The 17,225-nt window shown below is 45.4% G+C and overlaps 4 protein-coding genes and 1 long non-coding RNA gene across 5 annotated transcripts; 3 read left to right on the forward strand and 2 right to left on the reverse strand.

Annotated features, from left to right (window-relative positions):
• Positions 1–86: 86 nt before the first annotated feature.
• Positions 87–655, forward strand: LOC120693278. The gene has a single exon (XM_039976701.1). It carries the CDS (start codon positions 114–116, stop codon positions 633–635), a length of 522 nt encoding a protein of 173 aa, XP_039832635.1. The 5' UTR covers positions 87–113; the 3' UTR covers positions 636–655.
• An 876-nt stretch (positions 656–1,531) lies between these two features.
• On the forward strand, positions 1,532–3,105 carry LOC120693277. The gene is made up of 4 exons (XM_039976699.1): positions 1,532–1,922; positions 2,022–2,094; positions 2,228–2,837; positions 2,966–3,105. Exons 1-4 carry the CDS (start codon positions 1,563–1,565, stop codon positions 2,988–2,990), a joined length of 1,068 nt encoding a protein of 355 aa, XP_039832633.1. The 5' UTR covers positions 1,532–1,562; the 3' UTR covers positions 2,991–3,105.
• Positions 3,106–5,360: 2,255 nt separating this feature from the next.
• LOC120691725 (mitochondrial succinate-fumarate transporter 1-like) lies at positions 5,361–8,182 on the reverse strand. The gene is made up of 2 exons (XM_039974894.1): positions 7,619–8,182; positions 5,361–6,228 (listed from the first exon to the last, which is right to left on the reverse strand). The coding sequence occupies exons 1-2, from the start codon at positions 8,153–8,155 to the stop codon at positions 5,695–5,697; spliced, it is 1,071 nt and encodes a 356-aa protein (XP_039830828.1). The 5' UTR covers positions 8,156–8,182; the 3' UTR covers positions 5,361–5,694.
• Positions 8,183–10,933: 2,751 nt separating this feature from the next.
• Positions 10,934–11,877, forward strand: LOC120693138. The gene is made up of 2 exons (XR_005682866.1): positions 10,934–11,255; positions 11,421–11,877. It is a non-coding gene; the product is annotated as an uncharacterized LOC120693138 (long non-coding RNA).
• Positions 11,878–14,100: 2,223 nt separating this feature from the next.
• LOC120692046 (probable protein phosphatase 2C 32) lies at positions 14,101–16,118 on the reverse strand. The gene is made up of 3 exons (XM_039975250.1): positions 15,509–16,118; positions 14,987–15,322; positions 14,101–14,784 (listed from the first exon to the last, which is right to left on the reverse strand). Exons 1-3 carry the CDS (start codon positions 15,992–15,994, stop codon positions 14,437–14,439), a joined length of 1,170 nt encoding a protein of 389 aa, XP_039831184.1. The 5' UTR covers positions 15,995–16,118; the 3' UTR covers positions 14,101–14,436.
• Between the last annotated feature and the right edge of the window lie 1,107 nt (positions 16,119–17,225).

The raw sequence follows: 17,225 nt of genomic DNA on the forward strand, positions 1-17,225 counted from the left end.
CATGATCATACAAGTATTGATCTATTTTTTTTAGGCATTACCTTAGCTGTTGCTGCCTTGTACCATGTTAGTAAATAATAATTTACTAAATAATATTATCTATATACTAGATCATGGACTCTTGGGAAGAGGAAGTTAGGAGATTCATGTTAGAGGAAGAAGAAGAGGATGATGAATTATTTTTTGTTCTGGTCCCCGCACTTCAATTGGGCATGTATGATGAGAAAGAGCCAGAGCACACCTCAGTTTTGACCGGTCCAAAATATGTCAAAGAAGTCTTAGAAGGTCATGAGAGGTGGTGTAAAGTGGACTTTAGGATGGAATCTGAGATTTTTAGAGCTATAGTACACTTTCTTAGAGTGGAGAATCTATTACGTGACACGCGTGGTGTTATGATTGAAGAGCAGTTTGCAATGTTTATGTTCATGCTCTCTCATAATGCGAGCACCGAGAGGCTAAAAAAGAGATTCCAACATAGTGGTGAGACTATACATAGGAAAATTACAGAGTTCTTCGATATAATTCCAGCCCTTACTCATAAGTTTCTGAAGCTTCCAGATGTATACCAAACACATGTCAAGATTGCGTCCGACCCTCGATATATGCCTTTCTTCCAGGTTAGTTATAGGTACTAGATACTTGGCCCAATCATAACTGCACAGCACATGATTCCAACACTCATTCCTTGATTTAATTTTTTTTACTGCAGAAATGCATTGGTTCTATAGATGGAACCCACATCCCTATCACCATTGCAGAAGAAAAGGCACCTCCTTACAGAAACATGAAAGGAACATTATCACAAAATGTAATGTGTGCCTGTGATTTTGATCTGAAATTCACTTTCATATCATGTGGATGGGAGGGATCTGCATCTGATGCAGGAGTTCTACGGTCTGCTCGTAATAAGGGATTTAATGTGCCGGTGGGGAAGTTCTACCTTGTTGATGCTGGATATGCAAATACACCCTCATTCATTGCTCCGTATAGAGGAGTTAGATACCACCTTAGTGAGTTCAGGAGGCATAGGTCATATGCAAACTATAAAGAATTATTCAACCATCGGCATGCACAACTGCGTAATCACATTGAAAGGGCTTTTGGAGTGCTGAAAAAGCGATTTCCAATTCTGAAAGTGGGTACATTCCATCCCATTGAAAATCAAATTAAAATTCCAGCAGCAGCAGCATTTCACAATATTATTAGAGGGTATAATGGGGATGAAGGGTGGCTGGATCACCAACCAAACAATATCGACCCATCTGATTATGTTGAGCTACCAGAGGGTGATGATGAATACCCAAATGAAGTGGAATCAATCGATGGAAACACCCTGCGAGACCAAATTGCCCATCAGATGTGGGCTGCATACAATAATTAGTTGATCTTATGTGTGGTTCTTGTAATAATGTAATCTAGTACTATTATTTTATATGAAATGTAATGTACTCTATGTGTACTGTGTAAGACATATTATATATTGTAATAATGTAATTGGATATGTTTGTACTATTTTACTTCTGTTCCAGGGAGTGTTTAACTTCATCTTAACATCTTTGTATATGACTAATGCCATTGGATATGCTTTGGGACATGCAGCCATGTCAGGTGATGTTTCAAGGGCTGCTTGGAACTCCGCATACGAGAAAGGGCTTGTTGAAATATTACATGAGTATAAGGATAACCCAAAATATAAAGGTCAGAATGGTTGGTCATCAGAAGGGTGGAGGATTATCACTGCCAAGTTCAACGAGAGCTTTCCCATAGCTCACTTCACAAAGCAACAAATTCAAGAAAAGGAAAAGGAGCTTAAAGGTAACTACAAGACACTAAGAGATGCAAAAAAGGAAAGTGGTAATGGCTGGAATGAATCTTTGTGCATGATACTTGCCGAACCAAAAATCTGGGAGAAGTTAATTAAGGTAAGCTATTTGCTATATAAAATATAGTTAATGCTGCATCTATGTTACCTATATTGTCTAAGAAAATGTTGAGAACTAATTATACTTTTTATTCAATAGAACCATCCAAAAGTAGCAAAGTTTCGCAAAAAGCCATTTCCTCTCTTTTACCAATTGGAAGCACTATATGAAGGTGAAGTTCTCTCACCTAATCTGTTACTTTCAGCACTTAATTTGCTATTTGTAGGACCTAATATGATATTTTTAGCAATTATTCTATTACTCTCAGCAGCTAATATGATATGAATTATACTTTATTTGTACAGGAAGTATTGCCACAGGGAATCTTAACTTCACTTCAATTCAGCAAAAGGATCCTCTTGATGATGCTCCTATGGCTGCTCCAAGGGTTGCTCCTATGGCTGCTCCAAGGGTTGCCCCTATGGCTGCTCCAATGGTTGCTCCTATCGCTGCTCCAACTGTTGCTCCTATGGCTGCTCCTGCTGAGAGAAGTATCTCTGAACAAAGCCTCCACAGTGATCTTAGAGACTTTGGCAATAATCCGTATGTTTCAAGTTTTGATGGCCAAGGGACCTCAAGTGCACGCAATGAACAAAATGAAGCTCATTCTGCTCCAAGTGAAGGAGGAAGTGGGAGAAAGCGTAAGCAAAGTCACATTGGATCCGCTCTTGAGGATTATGTGGAGTTTAAAAAGAGTCAAACAAGCAAAACTTTGGAAGCTTTGAATGAAAAGAAAAAGCATGCTGAGGAATTTTGTTTTGAGAAGTGTGCTGATCAAGTGGATTCTATAAATGAATTAACAAATGAGGAGAAGTCATATGCTATAGAGCTCTTTGAATCTGATACAAACAGAGAAGTGTTCATGAAGACCAAAAATCCTGAAGTTCGTCTAATTTGGCTAAAGAGAAAAATCAGGTCTGTCTCTTTGAATATACTCAATATACTTAGTTAACTTGTCTGATCAGGTCTAACAAGAAAAACAAGTAGAGTTACTAAAGATGAATAGCTAAACTGATACATGTGCCAATTTGTGTTATCTGCAGAGTGCTCAGCGGACGTGCGATATAAAAACTGAAGAAAAATCAGGTATGTTTGGCTTGCACTTGAAATTAGACTGCTAATATGCTTTTTTAGAGTAGAACTGAATGTGCAGTGAGCAGTCATGGACTGCATCATTGTTTCTGAGCAGTAAGAGCATTTTGGCTGCATTTGACTATGTTATGTTGTGTCCTCCATGTGTCATGGCTTCCTGTAAAGAACCTACACGTTAGTCAATTTTCTATTGTAGATGTGTTTGACACCATCTTTGATTAACAAATCTACTAGTTGAGTAGCTATTTCTAGTAGCACAAAGCTTCAAAGATGTGTGTTAGATTAATGTTATTTTGTTTGATTAATGTGATTGCCAGTACCTGCTGGAGTTGTCAGGAAGGGTGGTACAATTTTGCTACTGACAGTGGCTCATACTGTTTAAATTTGATATCTTTTCACTCATGTCTTGGCGTTGCATTCATGACCTTTTTTGGACTACTGGTAGCTGAGGTAGAAAGTAGTAGTCCTAGTATGGTATGACACTGAACTTCATGTGTGAGGCTTCATGTGTTTAACTGCAAGAACATATGGTATGACATGAGCAGCCGCTAAGTAGTAGATTCAGAGTGTTATAATGCTCTAAATTTGTGTGTTGTTATAGGATCCTTGTTACAGATCCTGCCTACCATACATTTTGTATATCAGCAGTATTGTTCTGTTTTTTTTTTGAGGCATTACTTTAGCTATTGTTCCTTGTACCATGTTAGTACTAAATAATATTATCTATATACTAGATCATGGACTCTTGGGATGAGGAAGCTAGCATATGTATATATGTTACTGTTCATTTAATCAGTTGAATCAGTTCAGTTGCATTTAATCAGTTGAATCAGTTCAGTTGCATTTAATCAGTTGAATGCATAACTGTTATATTTTGTATTTAAAGAAGTAATATTGTTATGCATGGTGGTGGTTTGAAGCTGTGTCATTAGTTCTTCACCGGTGCTTTGGTAATTAAAGTAAACTTACTTTGTGTTGCTTTACAGAGCGCTTGCCGGAAATGGTGCTTAGAAGGTAGAAGTTATTTTGTGCAGGAGTGGAGCAAATGGAGATTGGTGAAAGTTTGTTATTGTGTTGCTAGTGACTTTGAAATGACAGATAGTTTTGCTTGAGTTCTTCCTACTGTCTTAATTTTGTTCTAGTTCGAAAATTGTCAAATAAATAGCTCGTGACTTCAATTCTGAAGGCCACATGATTATCATGTTGCTCTGTTTATCCTCTAAAATTTTCTTAATTTTCTGAAGGCCACATGATTATCTTGGTTGGACAGTATATCTTTGCATGAATTGGACTCTCAAAACATGTGAGCTGGTTTCTATCAACAGCAATGGTCTCGTATTATGAATTATATGGTGCTGTTTATCTAGTAAACCTTGTGTTTCATGCATTTTGTGACTTTTCAAAAACAAGCTATATGTCTTTTTTTTCAAAACATACGCATCATCTCTCTCTCGTTGTCCAAAACAGCAAAACAGCAAAACAGCAGAAACAGACAGTAGTTATCTCCCCGGGAAAAAGTGTTCCAAACTGCAGCAGGGAGATTCTCCCGCTCGGGGAAATATCCCTAGGATGGAGGCGTGGAATTGATTGATCCATGAATTTCCCCGTCGGGGCTTTTCTCCACCGGGTTAAACAGCTCGTGCTGCCAAACTAAGCCCTAGAGGGGGCTCATCTCCCTTCTCATCTTCTTCCTCCTCTTCTTTTCTTCTTCTTCTCCCCCTTCTTCTTCATAATTTCTTCCTAAAAATAAAGGGAGGGCTTAGAGGGGTATCCATTGATGTTGGGGAGGTAGGGGGGCTTGATCCCCCCTAGCCCCCCCCTTTGGATCCGCCCCTGGCCATGTCCCTCCCAGGTGAGGTCATCAGAAGATCAACTTCAGCAACGGGCATATGCCACCAATTACCACTTGACGTGATGCGATCTACGGGCTAGGGAAAAAAAAGTAATGTTATTAACTATTTTACCTTTTTTAAAATTAACTTTAACACGAACTTATGCCGCCAATTACCACTTGACGCGTGATGTATGTACATTTTGCAGTATTTTCAAGAAAATGCTGCGGAGTAGCACATATGGAATGGTAATGGATCATGACCTAGTCCAGTAGTCCTCTCTTCACATTCCAACTTGGTCTTTATGTAGTTTTAGCACAAAATTGTAAGAGTCCGACCTTTTTTAAATCCAACTCTTGTGTTATCTAGACTGACCTTTACCGCCCCTGCACGTAACGTTTTTTTTCTTCTTTTGAGAAGAATGTAAGTGCGGAACAAGAAGAAGCAAAGCCCATGTTTTTAGTTTTGCTCATGGGCTGCATTATAAATTCTGGCCCAGGTACAAACAGCAATGTTCTGACGACCCAGGTCTAAACAAGACCTTTAGCTTTTTCAGATGAGCATTAGCTAGTATGATACTAATGCTGCTGTAGTTTAACAGTCATGATGGTCACCAGAACAGCAATATTCTATCCCAGTCAAAATGGGAGTTTCACAATTATTGACTTTAAAATAGTACAAGAGTTCATTGCTTCCATCATTTCCCAGCTATTAGCAATGATCAAAGGAATTTCCAGTTACTGGAACAGCTTGCACTTTCAGTTGACGAATTCCATGTCTAACCACCAATTCAAAATTATGACGACTAACCCAAAAATTTTCAGTGTAGCACTGAAGTAGGATACTGATCAAACATGAGCTGGCTGCAGGTAACTTCGCTCATAGAGGCCCATCACCTGATCAGCCACTGCCCACATTATAGCCTGTCCAGGTGGAATCCTCATAAGCCGGGGGAGCAAGCCTTTCCACAGCGCTCGCAGTCCCTCTTCGGCGTATATTGTCCGTATCGCATGGACCATGCCCGTGTACTTGATGTCACCAGTTCTCCCTTGAGCCATCAACCTAGTCTTCACAACATCGAAGGGTCCGGTGCAGACAGGCCCTGCGGTTCCTGCAAGGAACCCTGAGATCATGGATTGCCATGGAAGGAGGACCTTACCGTCTCCCTCATGCTTCTTCCATAGAACAATGTCGAATGTGTTCTTGGCTGAGAACATTGCAGCTTGGTTTGTGCCATTGCGCATAACAGTTGGTAATGCTCCAGACCACAGACCAAGTAGGCCTTCTTCCCGAACTATAGTCCTTGCACAGTGTATGGGACCTTTATATCTAAGCATGTCTGGGCTCAATCCTTTTTGCTGTTGCAATCTAATCTTTACCACCTGCATCCATGGTAAAGAAACATTACAGGTTACAAAAATTCTCCCAAGAGAATTCAAGCTTGCAAGGAGCAGAATGTCACTAGCAAAAATGAAAATTACCTGCGTCACACAGTTACAACAAAGGATAAGCAATCAAAATTTATGAAATTTGTACTTGTTCTAGATCCTGACTTTACCTCAAAGAATATGGAAATACAAACCATGAATGGCACTGGGTAATGTTTTAAAGACCATCATATTTCCAGTCAACAATATGAAAACCATTTTTTGTACAAAATAAATAAAATTTGGTTTTGCAGTAATCCCTACTCATCAGGTACTTAACCTTCCACATGGAAATGAAGTATCAGTGTATCACTGTGCCTGAATATCTACTCTCTGAAGAGGGAAAAGCCGGACAATATTTGCAGCTACTTGGGCCAAAAGGCCCAAAACTCTGTATAAGAAGTTAAGAACTAAACAGCAGAAAGCATCAAACCATTCACAATGGCACAATGCAGTTGTGAAGTTCTTTTGACCAAATTAATTACAATTCCATTCCTTGACTGAGAATTTACAAAAGCTATAAACAGGGCATGTCTACTCAGATTTTACATAAAAAAATGACATCTAATACTATCATATTGCTCCCGTTCATATGCGGTCTTTATTCTTCTTATATGGTTGCCCTGTCTTTATCATGTTAAACGCTAGCATGTTAACATGTGCTAATTTAACAACTCTACTGTTTCCATTGAACACAAAAACAGTATGACTTTACTAAGAAAACGAATTACTTTATCTTGAGTCATAGAAAAATGAGTATCGAGCTAACAGCATGATTTTACTAAGAAAAAGAATTACTTTATTTTGAGTCATAGATAAATGAGTATCGAGTTAACATTAAGAAAGAAGCAGGTGGTTTACAGCAACTTCTTGGTCAAACGTGTTTGACTGCATCAGGGTTCTAGCATTTTTTTTGAAAAATTGGTTTTAACATATTCCTCAACTGCTCAATCACCCATCTTGGTCCTGGTACTAGCAAACTACAATTTGGCTGCAAAGTGCATAGCTGTCCTTTCTTTAATTGCACATCCCAAGCTGGCTAAGATGCGTCTCTCACCATTCTGACACGAGATTAAACAACTTGGACCTTTCTTTTTCTATACTATAGTGTTGGGGAATGTATCTAGTACAAACCAAAATCTTCGTGAAAACCCGTGCAAACATTGGTAATCTACAAGTAACCTCCCGAGAGTAGTTGTTTATTCCACAAGAAGCATCTAGAGTTTAATCGATTTCTGTCTATGCGGCAAACGGTTCTTGTGCGATCCGTGCCATGCGCAACGCAGCCAAGGTAAAGAAAGTTGAATAACGATTCAGGAACAGAGGCAGAGATGCGCGATCTTGCCTCAAAGGGGGTGACGATGAGGAGCGCCTCGATGACGCCGGCGCCGAACCCGGACGCGAGGCGCCCGTGCGCGGAGACCTTGCCGGTGGCGGGGTCCTTGAAGGCGGACTGCAGCACGGCGTTGGAGCCGAGGCGCAGCGCGTACTTAAGCGTGAGGTGGGTGGCGAAGGGCGTGAGCCCCTTCCAGAGCGCGCGCACGCCCTCGGCGCGGGCGACGGTGGCGCCGCAATGCGCGATGCCCCGGTAGGCCCCCGAGCGGTCGAGCTGCAGCCGCGTCTTGACGACGTCGATCGGCTGCAAGCAGCACGCCTCCATGACGCCGCCCAGGGACCCCGCCGCCGCCTTCACGTACGGCGGGACAGGTGGCCGGCCTCCCCCGCCCCCGCCCCCGCGGGGCTCCTCGACCGGGGACGCCGCCCCGGGAGGCGACGGCGATGGAGGCGAGGGCGAGGAGGAGGCGGCGGCGGCCATTCGGGAAGCGGCGGTGGCCTCGGGCGTGGCGGACACGCGGGGTCGGGCTCCCTCACTCCCACCCATTGTCACTCCCACCCATTGTCAGTCTGTCAGCAAGGCAGCGGATCCGAAAAGCAACGGCGGAGCGGAGCCGGAGGCTATCAGCCGTGTGTTTGGTTGGGGGTTGGTAGCAGCTAGGTTGGCTTGACCCGTCTCTATAGCTGTTTAGATGGAATTCGAAGTGGGTTGGGTTGGATCTAGAAGTGAATATTCAGTTGAGGTGCAAGTCGGCTCTGTCCACTGAAATTTGGCGGACGGAGTGAACCCCTTTTCTCCCGTCCGGAGCGCCGTGAGCGTCGTGGGCGTCGGTGGGCAGCAGGCCGCGGCGAGCACCGGCGGGCAGGAGGCAGCGCACGTGCTCGACTTGGGAGGCCGCGGTGGGCGAGCTCGAGCCTCCCTCGCTCTTCCATCGCGTCGGCGAGGCCGGATCCCGTCACTCTTCCTCCCGGCGCGGGCGAGGAGGTGGCGGCGGTGGCGGGGAGGTCCGGCGGGCCCTCGTCGGGGGCGGCGAGGGCGGAGCCGCGTCGGGTGCATCGCGAGGAGGTCTGGCAGCCGGGGCGCGCGTCGACGGCTGGGGGGCGGCGAGGGCGACGAGGTCCGGCAGCGGGGGCGGTGGCGGCGAGAGCGAGGCGCTGGGGGGCAGTCCGGCAGTAGGAAGAAGAAAGGAGATGGAGAGAAAGAAGACTGACATGTGGGGCCCACTAACGGAGTGAGTGTTGTCATCCAACTCGTATTTCCAATTCCCTCAATCAAATATGTGATGGGTTGACTCCATCCCCAAAATCAGAGCTACAACTAAACAATGAATAGGTTCGCTCCGTTCTCAAATTAAGAGTTGGATCCAATCCAACCCACTGATCCCGCGATCAAAAACACGGTACGAGTATATAGGAATCGGGATCAGGTGCGCCGAGCGTCATCCTGCGTTGGCGCGATGGAGGGGCCCGCACGGCAGTGGAAGTACGCTGAACGTGGCGGAGGGAGGCCGGACCATTCTCCGGGGCCACTTGCAAGTGGGACTGGAGCCGGAGGGACAGCTCTGGCGACCCTCTGCCATTCCTTGGGAGCAGCGCGCCACCAACCCCCGTATTGGTCGTAGGAGTCGGAGCCACTGTAACAGGCAGGAGCTTTTCGAAAAAAAAACGGTGGCTGTGGCACAATTTGGATCCATGGGATATTTTTTTATCTCTCCCACAAATAGCCTAAATAATTCTATAGGAGCCAAAAAGATGGGTTATTTTGTGGCTATTTGAAAATAACCCATCCCTAAAAACTATCCCCTCAGGAGGTGATATTTGGGTTATTTTGAGTGGGGTCCACTGCAACAAGACAGAAATAGTAGAGCTGTAATAATTGGAGAAGTACATTAAATGTCAAATAATCCTTGGATCCAAACAACTCAAGGATTATTTTGGTGGAGTGCTATTTCTATGGGCTAAAGAATAGCTCAAAAAATAACTCTTGAATAGTTCTCCAAACAAAGCCTGTATTTATAATATTTAGTTGGTGAAAAAAATTGGGTTTTGATATTGTAGCATATTTTTTTGTTGCTTGACAAATAATGCCCAATTATGAACTAATTAGGCTTAAAAGATGCATCTCGTGCTAATCAGTTAGACTATGTAATTAATTTTTTTTCAACTGTATTTAATGTCTCATGCATGTGTCCGAAGATTCGATGTGACGGACACTATAGAAAATTTTTTGAGAACTAAACACTCCTTATAAAACAATAGGAGCCGGGAGGCCATAATTTCTTCCGGCATCCAGAAAATTTTTTGAGAACTAAACACTCCTTATAAAACAATAGGAGCCGGGAGGCCATAATTTCTTCCGGCATCCGTAGTCATTTTGAGGTTTTTAGTTAGGGCGGTTCCATAAAAAAATTTAAATATATTAGTGAACGAATCAATTCGATTTTATAAACAATATAATTTCTAACTTTTCGTCTTCTCAATTCAATTATCAATTGTTGTATATAAAAAATAATTAATAGCTACTTTTATGTGGGTAACAAATAAGAACATATAAGATAAAATTTTAGGATAAAATTGCTTGAGCCAAATTTTAGAACCCCAGCCTACCCTTAGATACCGCCCTAGTGCTACAGTGCATATGTTACTAGGAGGTGAAGTTGGTGGAGCTACACGAAACGAGCTCTTAAGGCTGGTTTCAGTGGTAGTGTCATCGACACAGTTATCAAGACTGGAAACTTGAGAACTGTGCCGGTGGAGTGTCATGGTGATGACACTTCTCTCATATTTCATGACACTTCTCTCTCCTCTCTCTTTATATTATTGGTATATGTTAGCAAATTTAATGTCTATGACACTTCTATAATACTTCCACTGAGATTGGCCTACTTAAATGAGGACACCAATACACCATTTGTATTAGAAGTGAAGTGCCGCAAGAAACTTTGGCCAAAATTAATCGGAACACGGTAACTATATGGCATAAACGCGCGTCAAACACTACTAGAAAACAGGCTAAAGATCCGGGTCAAAAGTACCAATTGTTGCATGAACCGGTACTAATGTGAGGCATCTGTACCGGTTGTAACAATAGCCGGTACCTTAGGCCTGCGCCGAGTGCTGGCAAGGCGTAACACAGCACAAACCGGTGCCAATGCACAAACAAAGGCACCGGTTAATTCCATGAGCCGGTACCAAATTGGCTATGCATCAATGACACCGGGTGGTAGCACGACCCGGTGCTTATGGAGCAGACATTAGCACCGGGTCATGCCATGACCCGGTGCCTATGCTAGCCCTCGACATAGGCACCGGTGCAAACGATCACCCGGTACCAAAAGCCGGCCTCTTGCTTGTCGATATTTTCAAGTCTCTGACGACTCCTCACTATTATCTCTACCTCTCTCATTTCTCCACCTCTCATCTCTCTCTTCCTTATCCTCTCTCGCTGAAGAAGCCGGGCGTGGATAGGATTCCGAGCGGCAGGGCGCCACTGCCGCGGAGCGCGAGGAGCTGCCGGGCGTGCAGGCACCTAGCCGCTGGCCGCTGCCGCCGCCGGGCGCTGCCGTGGTGCGCCGGCTGCCACCGCGGCGCAGAGCGCGCGGGCTCCGCTTGCCGCCATGCAGAAGATCTTGGAGTTCGGCACCGACGTTTGTTCTTGCTTGCTTTCCTCACGCGGCCGTTGTTTTTCTTGTTTGCTTGCTTGCTTGGAGTTCGGCACCGCCGGCCGTTGTTCTTGCTTTCCTCACGCGGCCGTTGTTCTTGCTTGCTTTCCTCTTCGTGGCAACATTAATTGGTTTAATTTGTGACTGCAGCTCCGCGCGGGAGACGGCCGTGGGAGCTAGCCCCCGTGGGGCGAGCAACTCTACCCGGCGGCAAGCAGGTCCACTCGGCGGCGAGCAACGGCCAGCGGATCCGCGTGGCTGGCGCCGCGTGGCCGGCGAGAAGCTCCGCGCAGGAGCCGGCCGTGGGAGCTAGCCCCCGTGGGGCGAGCAGCTCTACCCAGCGGCGAGCGGGTCCACCCGGTGGCGCGGCCGGCAAGGAGCTCCGTGGCGGGCGAGCAACTCCTGTGAAGTGTGGGCGGCCGTCGAGGAGTCCCAGTGGGCGAGCGAGAAGCCGCCGCCGTGGGTGATTTTTTTTTCTTTTTTTTTCCTACTTTTCTGTAATAGAGATGCATGTGGAATTGTATGGATTAATTGTATCTATCTTGTGATCGATTCTTTGAATGATTTGCGAAATCTATGGATTGTATCTATATTTTGTGGTTGATTATTCGAATGACTGGTGGGGGTGTGAGGGGAACGGGAGAGGATGCTAGGAACGGAAGAGGACACGATGGAACGGATGTGGTGGATTTTGGTACCGGTTGCTATTTCCAACCGGTACCAAAGAAGAGCTTAGGCACCGGTTGAAAAACCCGGTGTCTTAGACCGACGCTTTTGGTCCCGGTTTCGGGGTACCGGTTCGAAATCCGGTATCTAAGGCCTTTTGGAACCGGTGACCATGGCTCTTTTTCTAGTAGTGAAAGGATCCAGTCCAGACGTGAAAGAAGTTCAGAAGAGAAATAATTTGTCTAAGGCCAAGGAACTCTAAAGGTACCGATCCTCAGAAACATTGACTAGAAATCTAGTGCGCTTCATCATAAGAAAATGACTTGACCGCTCTCTTCTTTGGTCCCAAAAAAAATGGCCACGCGCAAACCGACTGGAGGCTAAACACATACACACACACACACAAAAAAGACTAACTCGACTAGCATATTTTGGCATGTTAATTGACTTTGAGAGAGGGTAAGTTATCAGTAGCACTCATGTATTCTACGCGGTTTCCTCCGTTGTCGTGCCCCTAAAAGAGATGGCAAACCTAAACACGCGTTTCATGCTTAGCAAGAAAAAAAGAGGAAAAGAGAAGAAAATGTTGAATGAAAAGAAAAATGGGCATTGTTTTGGGTCTCTTTTTTGAAGTAAACATTGTCTCAGGCGACCATCCGCGACACTGATCGTCAGGCTCGTAGGCCCCAGGTCATGTTCAGTGCACTCGGTACATGTGCATCTAAAATGTAGCGAAAAACTAAGCATTGTGAGGAGGTTGGATGGAACTACTACCAGGCCATAAGCTTATTATCAGGCCATAAACAATAAAATATCATATATCTATTGGAACCTAGAATAAAAAACTACAGAACCCACCTTGTTGGAGCTCTGTCCCAGCCATCCTATCACGGGAGGTTGGAGAAGTAAGGTTTTTATCTCAATGGGATTCACCTTGTTTACCACTCCAAAACATAAGCATTGTGAAGTTTCACTTAGCTATTTACTCCTTGGTTGGGTCCCGGCCTTACTTACCACTTCAACAATATACATTGCTCATACCCTAAGGGTTTGTTAGTTTGAGCTGCAAATTTTTATGTTTTTTTCTAAAAAGCTGGTGCTGACCTTTCGCTTTTAAAAAGCTAATAATAGCATTTAAATGATGTTTTTAGCTTTCTTGACTTTAAATGTAAAAAAACTAAGAAAACCGAACTTTTCATCTTTTACATACAAACTCAGTTTTTCTAAATTTTTGACTTTCCGAAAGCTGCACAAGAAGTTCGTTTTTGTTTGAGCTGGCTTTTCATGCTGAAAAACTACCTAGAAGCTCAACAAGTAGAGCCTAAAATCTAAGCAAAATGGGAAGTGGTATCCCGCTCTTGCACCCTTTTAAGTGTGAACAGCGGGATTCTCCTGAAAATTAAATAGCTTGATACTACTAAATATTTAAAAATAGCCTAGGTATGGACTTTTCAAAAAAAAAACTAGGTATGGATGTGCAATGGGATTTGATTTCTTGCATGGATGCAAGTTGATGCAGAGGATAATAAAACATGTGGGAGCTTTCTTGGAGCGCTGGCAATTGCAGTCCTAAAGTAATTCAAAACATAGGTAATTAGATGTTTGAATGTAGCACATGAAAAACATAGGTATTCAAAGAGGAAAGGAGATTCAAACATAAGGTACTAGATTTCCTCAAGAACTTCTAAGGATTCAAGCATCCCATAGAAATTTATATGATCCATGCATCCCAATGTTTCAGAAATTTCACTAGCCCAATTGTTTGTACCTAGAAACCAATTGTGTTCGCTTGGCTTGTCAGCCAACCAGCCAACAGTACTGTTCTCTCATACTAAATCAGCACCAGCCACCAGGTACCAGCCAGCCAGCAATATTGTTCCCTCGTAACAAATCAGTGTCAGCCATCAGCCACAGCCAAGCGAACACAGTGACATAACTATGATTAAAGGAGAGGGGGGAGGGGGAGGGGGGGGGGAGTTCGCAATTCAAGTGAATTGATTTTGCCTTGCAATTAAACGCCAGCACTTTTAAAGACTTGTATTATAAACAGTAAAAAGAAGAGAGTACCGAACATTGGGATGCTAAGATGGTAGAGTTTGCAATATGACGTAGAACTTAAAATTCTTTCTTTTGGTTCGGACTGACAAAAATTTAAAAGAAAATATAAGAGAAACATGGAAAAAAGTTTAATTAATGAATAGAATGTAACAGTGTAGGTAGGCAAATTGCCTTTTTACAATATGAATCGAGGGATCACCCCACATTATTATGGTACTGTCAAAGAATGAATCAACTAGATCTAAGTACATAAAGAATTGTTATAAGAAAAAGAATGTTCTACGCCAAAGAATGAATGTTAAAATCCCCACAAAGTAGCGCAGGCTCATGAAAACTATGGCCTGCGAAGTAACATGTGTGATGTCTACCTACCCTGCCCCCCTTCCACCAGTCTGTTAGCACTACTGGCTAGAGTCTAATTCCAGTTTCTCTCAGAAAATAGTCAAGAACTTGTAAATTTCTGCAACTGTATGATCACGACGCTGATATCGTCAGTTGAGCCCCTGGAAATGGATGTTTCAGTGAGCATCCTGCAGGCAGCCATGCGAGAGGCCTTGTCATTATTGGTGCAGAGAGGCCTTGCTAGGTCTACGGCCTCCTGATTATCAATCTTATCCCACAGGCCATCAGAAGCAAGTATCAAGAACTCGCACTGCTGATCAACCAGGATGGTCCTGGTGTCAGGGTCAGCCACGATCCACTGCTTCAGGTGTGCATCCCCAATGCCTCTCGAAACTGCCAAGGAGCCCTGTACTCTCCATGTTCCGCGATAATTTACCACGAATCCACCCTGAAATAGAGAGGAGCAGCATTTAAGTAACATTGCAGGGTATATCGTCATGTTTTATTCCCTAGATCAGATGTTAACGAATTCCTCCATTTTCAAATAGCTATCAGTTCAAAATGTTCATTCATCAATAGTAGTTTGAGTGCTTTTGATGCATTATTCAAATTTTGCCGAAAAGGATAAGGCTTGGACGACCTCTACTTACCAAATTTTCAATTCTCTCCTTCTCATCCTCCCGTGAGGCCCTGTGGTCAGAGGTGAGCGCCTCCGCCTTCCCCGCTCGGCTGAGCACTGCGCGGCAGTCTCCGGCATTGGACACGACGAGGCCACCCTTTCGGAGGACAGCCGTGACGCAGCACGCTCCCCCGCTCTCGTCCCTCTTAAGGAACTCCTCGTCCGTCTTAAGGTAGCCCCTCTTCACCGCTCCTTCGACCTCTCCGCCGTTTACCTTCAACTCTTCAGCCATGAACTTGGGCATGTTCTCAGCAGCGAACTCCGCCGCGTTCTTCCCACCGTGACCATCGAATACACCAAACAGCGCCTGAGTAGATTAGACAAGTCGATTAAGTCTCCGTGCTTTGGACAATTTCAGAGGAAACAATTGAAAGTTTCAGCCCAAATGACCCGATTGGTCGCGTTTTAAGGAAAATTCGTAGTTCGTTTTTTTTAAATCACGGAGAAGTACACGGATCGAACCGGGAGACTTTCAAGTTGCAATCGAGCTTACCACTTGGGGATCTCCGCCGAGCGCGACCTTGGCCACATGCCGGTCCTCCATCTCCACCCTTCTCCTCCCCTTGCCCCTACGGCAGTACGCCGCGAACTCCTCCCCCTCCTCCTCCACCTCGTTCCTCGGATCCGCCTCCACCGCGGCCACCGCTGCCGCGGCAGCAGCAGCCGCCGCGGCGCCGGCCGCCGGCACCACGAGCGGCGCCGGTCGCCGCCTCTTCAGCACGGGCCCGGCCGGTGCCGAGGCCACCGCGGCGGTTGAGGCCGGTTGGGGCGAAGACGACGGGGAGGGCTCCTCCCGGAGCAGCGCGCGGAGGGCGAAGGGGCGGAGCGGCGAGCCGGCGGGGGCGGCGGCCGCGGGCGCCGGGGAGGCGGCGGAGACGGTGACGGCGGGCTCCGGCGAGGCCGATGCGGCCTTGCAGGAGAGCGGGCGGCGCGACGGCGAGAAGACCGGCGAGCTCGGGATGGCCACCGTGCAAGACATCGCGAGGCGGCGGCGGCGGGGCTAGGGTTTCCGGGTTCTAACCGCTGTGTTCGGCGCTGCTGCCCACGGCCTCCTGGCGAGTCCAACGCCTTTTCACTGGTCTCGGTTTGTTTGGATCGGTCTGCGGAAATGGCCGTTTGAAAGGGGTTTTATATACCGTGGGGGCACGGCACGCGTTGCCGGTGGACGCGCCTAACGGGACGGGAGGTGGACTAGGGATAAAGAATGGCTCTGAGATGCTCTTTTAAAATGTTTTATGATTCCTCCTCTCAAAAAAAAATGTTTTATGATTCCACTAGTGACTAGACGAACGTTTTTCCGATTCAATATTAGTTATTGTTCGATTTTAGGAATCAAATTTTTAAAAAATGGACAGAAGCTTCGATCTGTGCTGTTTTTCAATGGAACAATTGAGCAAATTCCCAGTACAACAAATATGCCCAGGGCACAAAGAAACAAATAGTTTCATACCACTAAAGAAGCTCTCTTCTCATTTACACGAACTGGAAAGCACTTACTGTCCAAATTAATATTTTTCTTTTTGTTCAACTCCTATCTTCTTCTCCTTTTTCACGAAAAGATAGGAGACTTTTGGCTCTCATTCAAGTCACATTAATTGTTTGAACATAGTTACATTTATCTTATGTATAAGTTCACCTAAATTCCAGTCCTCTAAATCTTCCTTAAGCACCACATGAAGGGCAAGTATGAATGTGTGCTTCGGTTGCAGCAGCGTTCAAACCTGAGTTACGCTGTTTGCGAGACGCCAGCAGCAGCATAGAAGAAATTACAATATGCGTAAAAGATAGCGAAAGCAAGTGATTTATAACAGTGAAAGGAAAACGATAGCGCCTGCCCCGGAGTGTTATACCCGGTCTCCGCCGCCCAGTTTTTCACACTGGCAAGTCCAAGGGAAACGGGGAAGGAAGCCATGAAGGAAGAAACGGGAGCGCGCGGCTGTGGCCTGTGGCCTGGCTGTTGCGGCGGAGCAGGAGCAGGTTTGGAGAGTGAAACGGCGCGCGAGTCAAACAAGCATTCGTTAATCCCGTGTGGAGACGACCACACAGATCACAGTCTCACGGTCACGGGGACGGGAAGGAAACAAGCCGGGCGATCTGATCTGGCTCTGGCCTCTTGCTTTGGCTGCCTTGTGAACGCCGCTCTCGGCCGGCTCCTGGTACTGGTAGTACGACGCGGTCATTAATCAACTTTTGGTTTCCTTCGAGCCTCC

Source organism: Panicum virgatum, chromosome 9N, assembly GCF_016808335.1.
Source record: "Panicum virgatum strain AP13 chromosome 9N, P.virgatum_v5, whole genome shotgun sequence".
In the NCBI taxonomy this organism is placed as follows: domain Eukaryota; kingdom Viridiplantae; phylum Streptophyta; class Magnoliopsida; order Poales; family Poaceae; genus Panicum; species Panicum virgatum.

Coding starts and splice junctions, on each gene's coding strand:
- LOC120693278 (XM_039976701.1), top strand. CDS start 114: ATGGACTCTTGGGAAGAGGAAGTTAGGAGATTCATGTTAGAGGAAGAA.
- LOC120693277 (XM_039976699.1), top strand. CDS start 1,563: ATGACTAATGCCATTGGATATGCTTTGGGACATGCAGCCATGTCAGGT. Junction 1,923..2,021: donor TCTGGGAGAAGTTAATTAAG/GTAAGCTATTTG, acceptor TTTATTCAATAG/AACCATCCAAAAGTAGCAAA. Junction 2,838..2,965: donor TGGCTAAAGAGAAAAATCAG/GTCTGTCTCTTT, acceptor TGTTATCTGCAG/AGTGCTCAGCGGACGTGCGA.
- LOC120691725 (XM_039974894.1), bottom strand. CDS start 8,155: ATGGGTGGGAGTGAGGGAGCCCGACCCCGCGTGTCCGCCACGCCCGAG. Junction 6,229..7,618: donor TCATCGTCACCCCCTTTGAG/GCAAGATCGCGC, acceptor CCATGGATGCAG/GTGGTAAAGATTAGATTGCA.
- LOC120692046 (XM_039975250.1), bottom strand. CDS start 15,994: ATGTCTTGCACGGTGGCCATCCCGAGCTCGCCGGTCTTCTCGCCGTCG. Junction 15,323..15,508: donor TCGGCGGAGATCCCCAAGTG/GTAAGCTCGATT, acceptor TAATCTACTCAG/GCGCTGTTTGGTGTATTCGA. Junction 14,785..14,986: donor AGGAGAGAATTGAAAATTTG/GTAAGTAGAGGT, acceptor TCTCTATTTCAG/GGTGGATTCGTGGTAAATTA.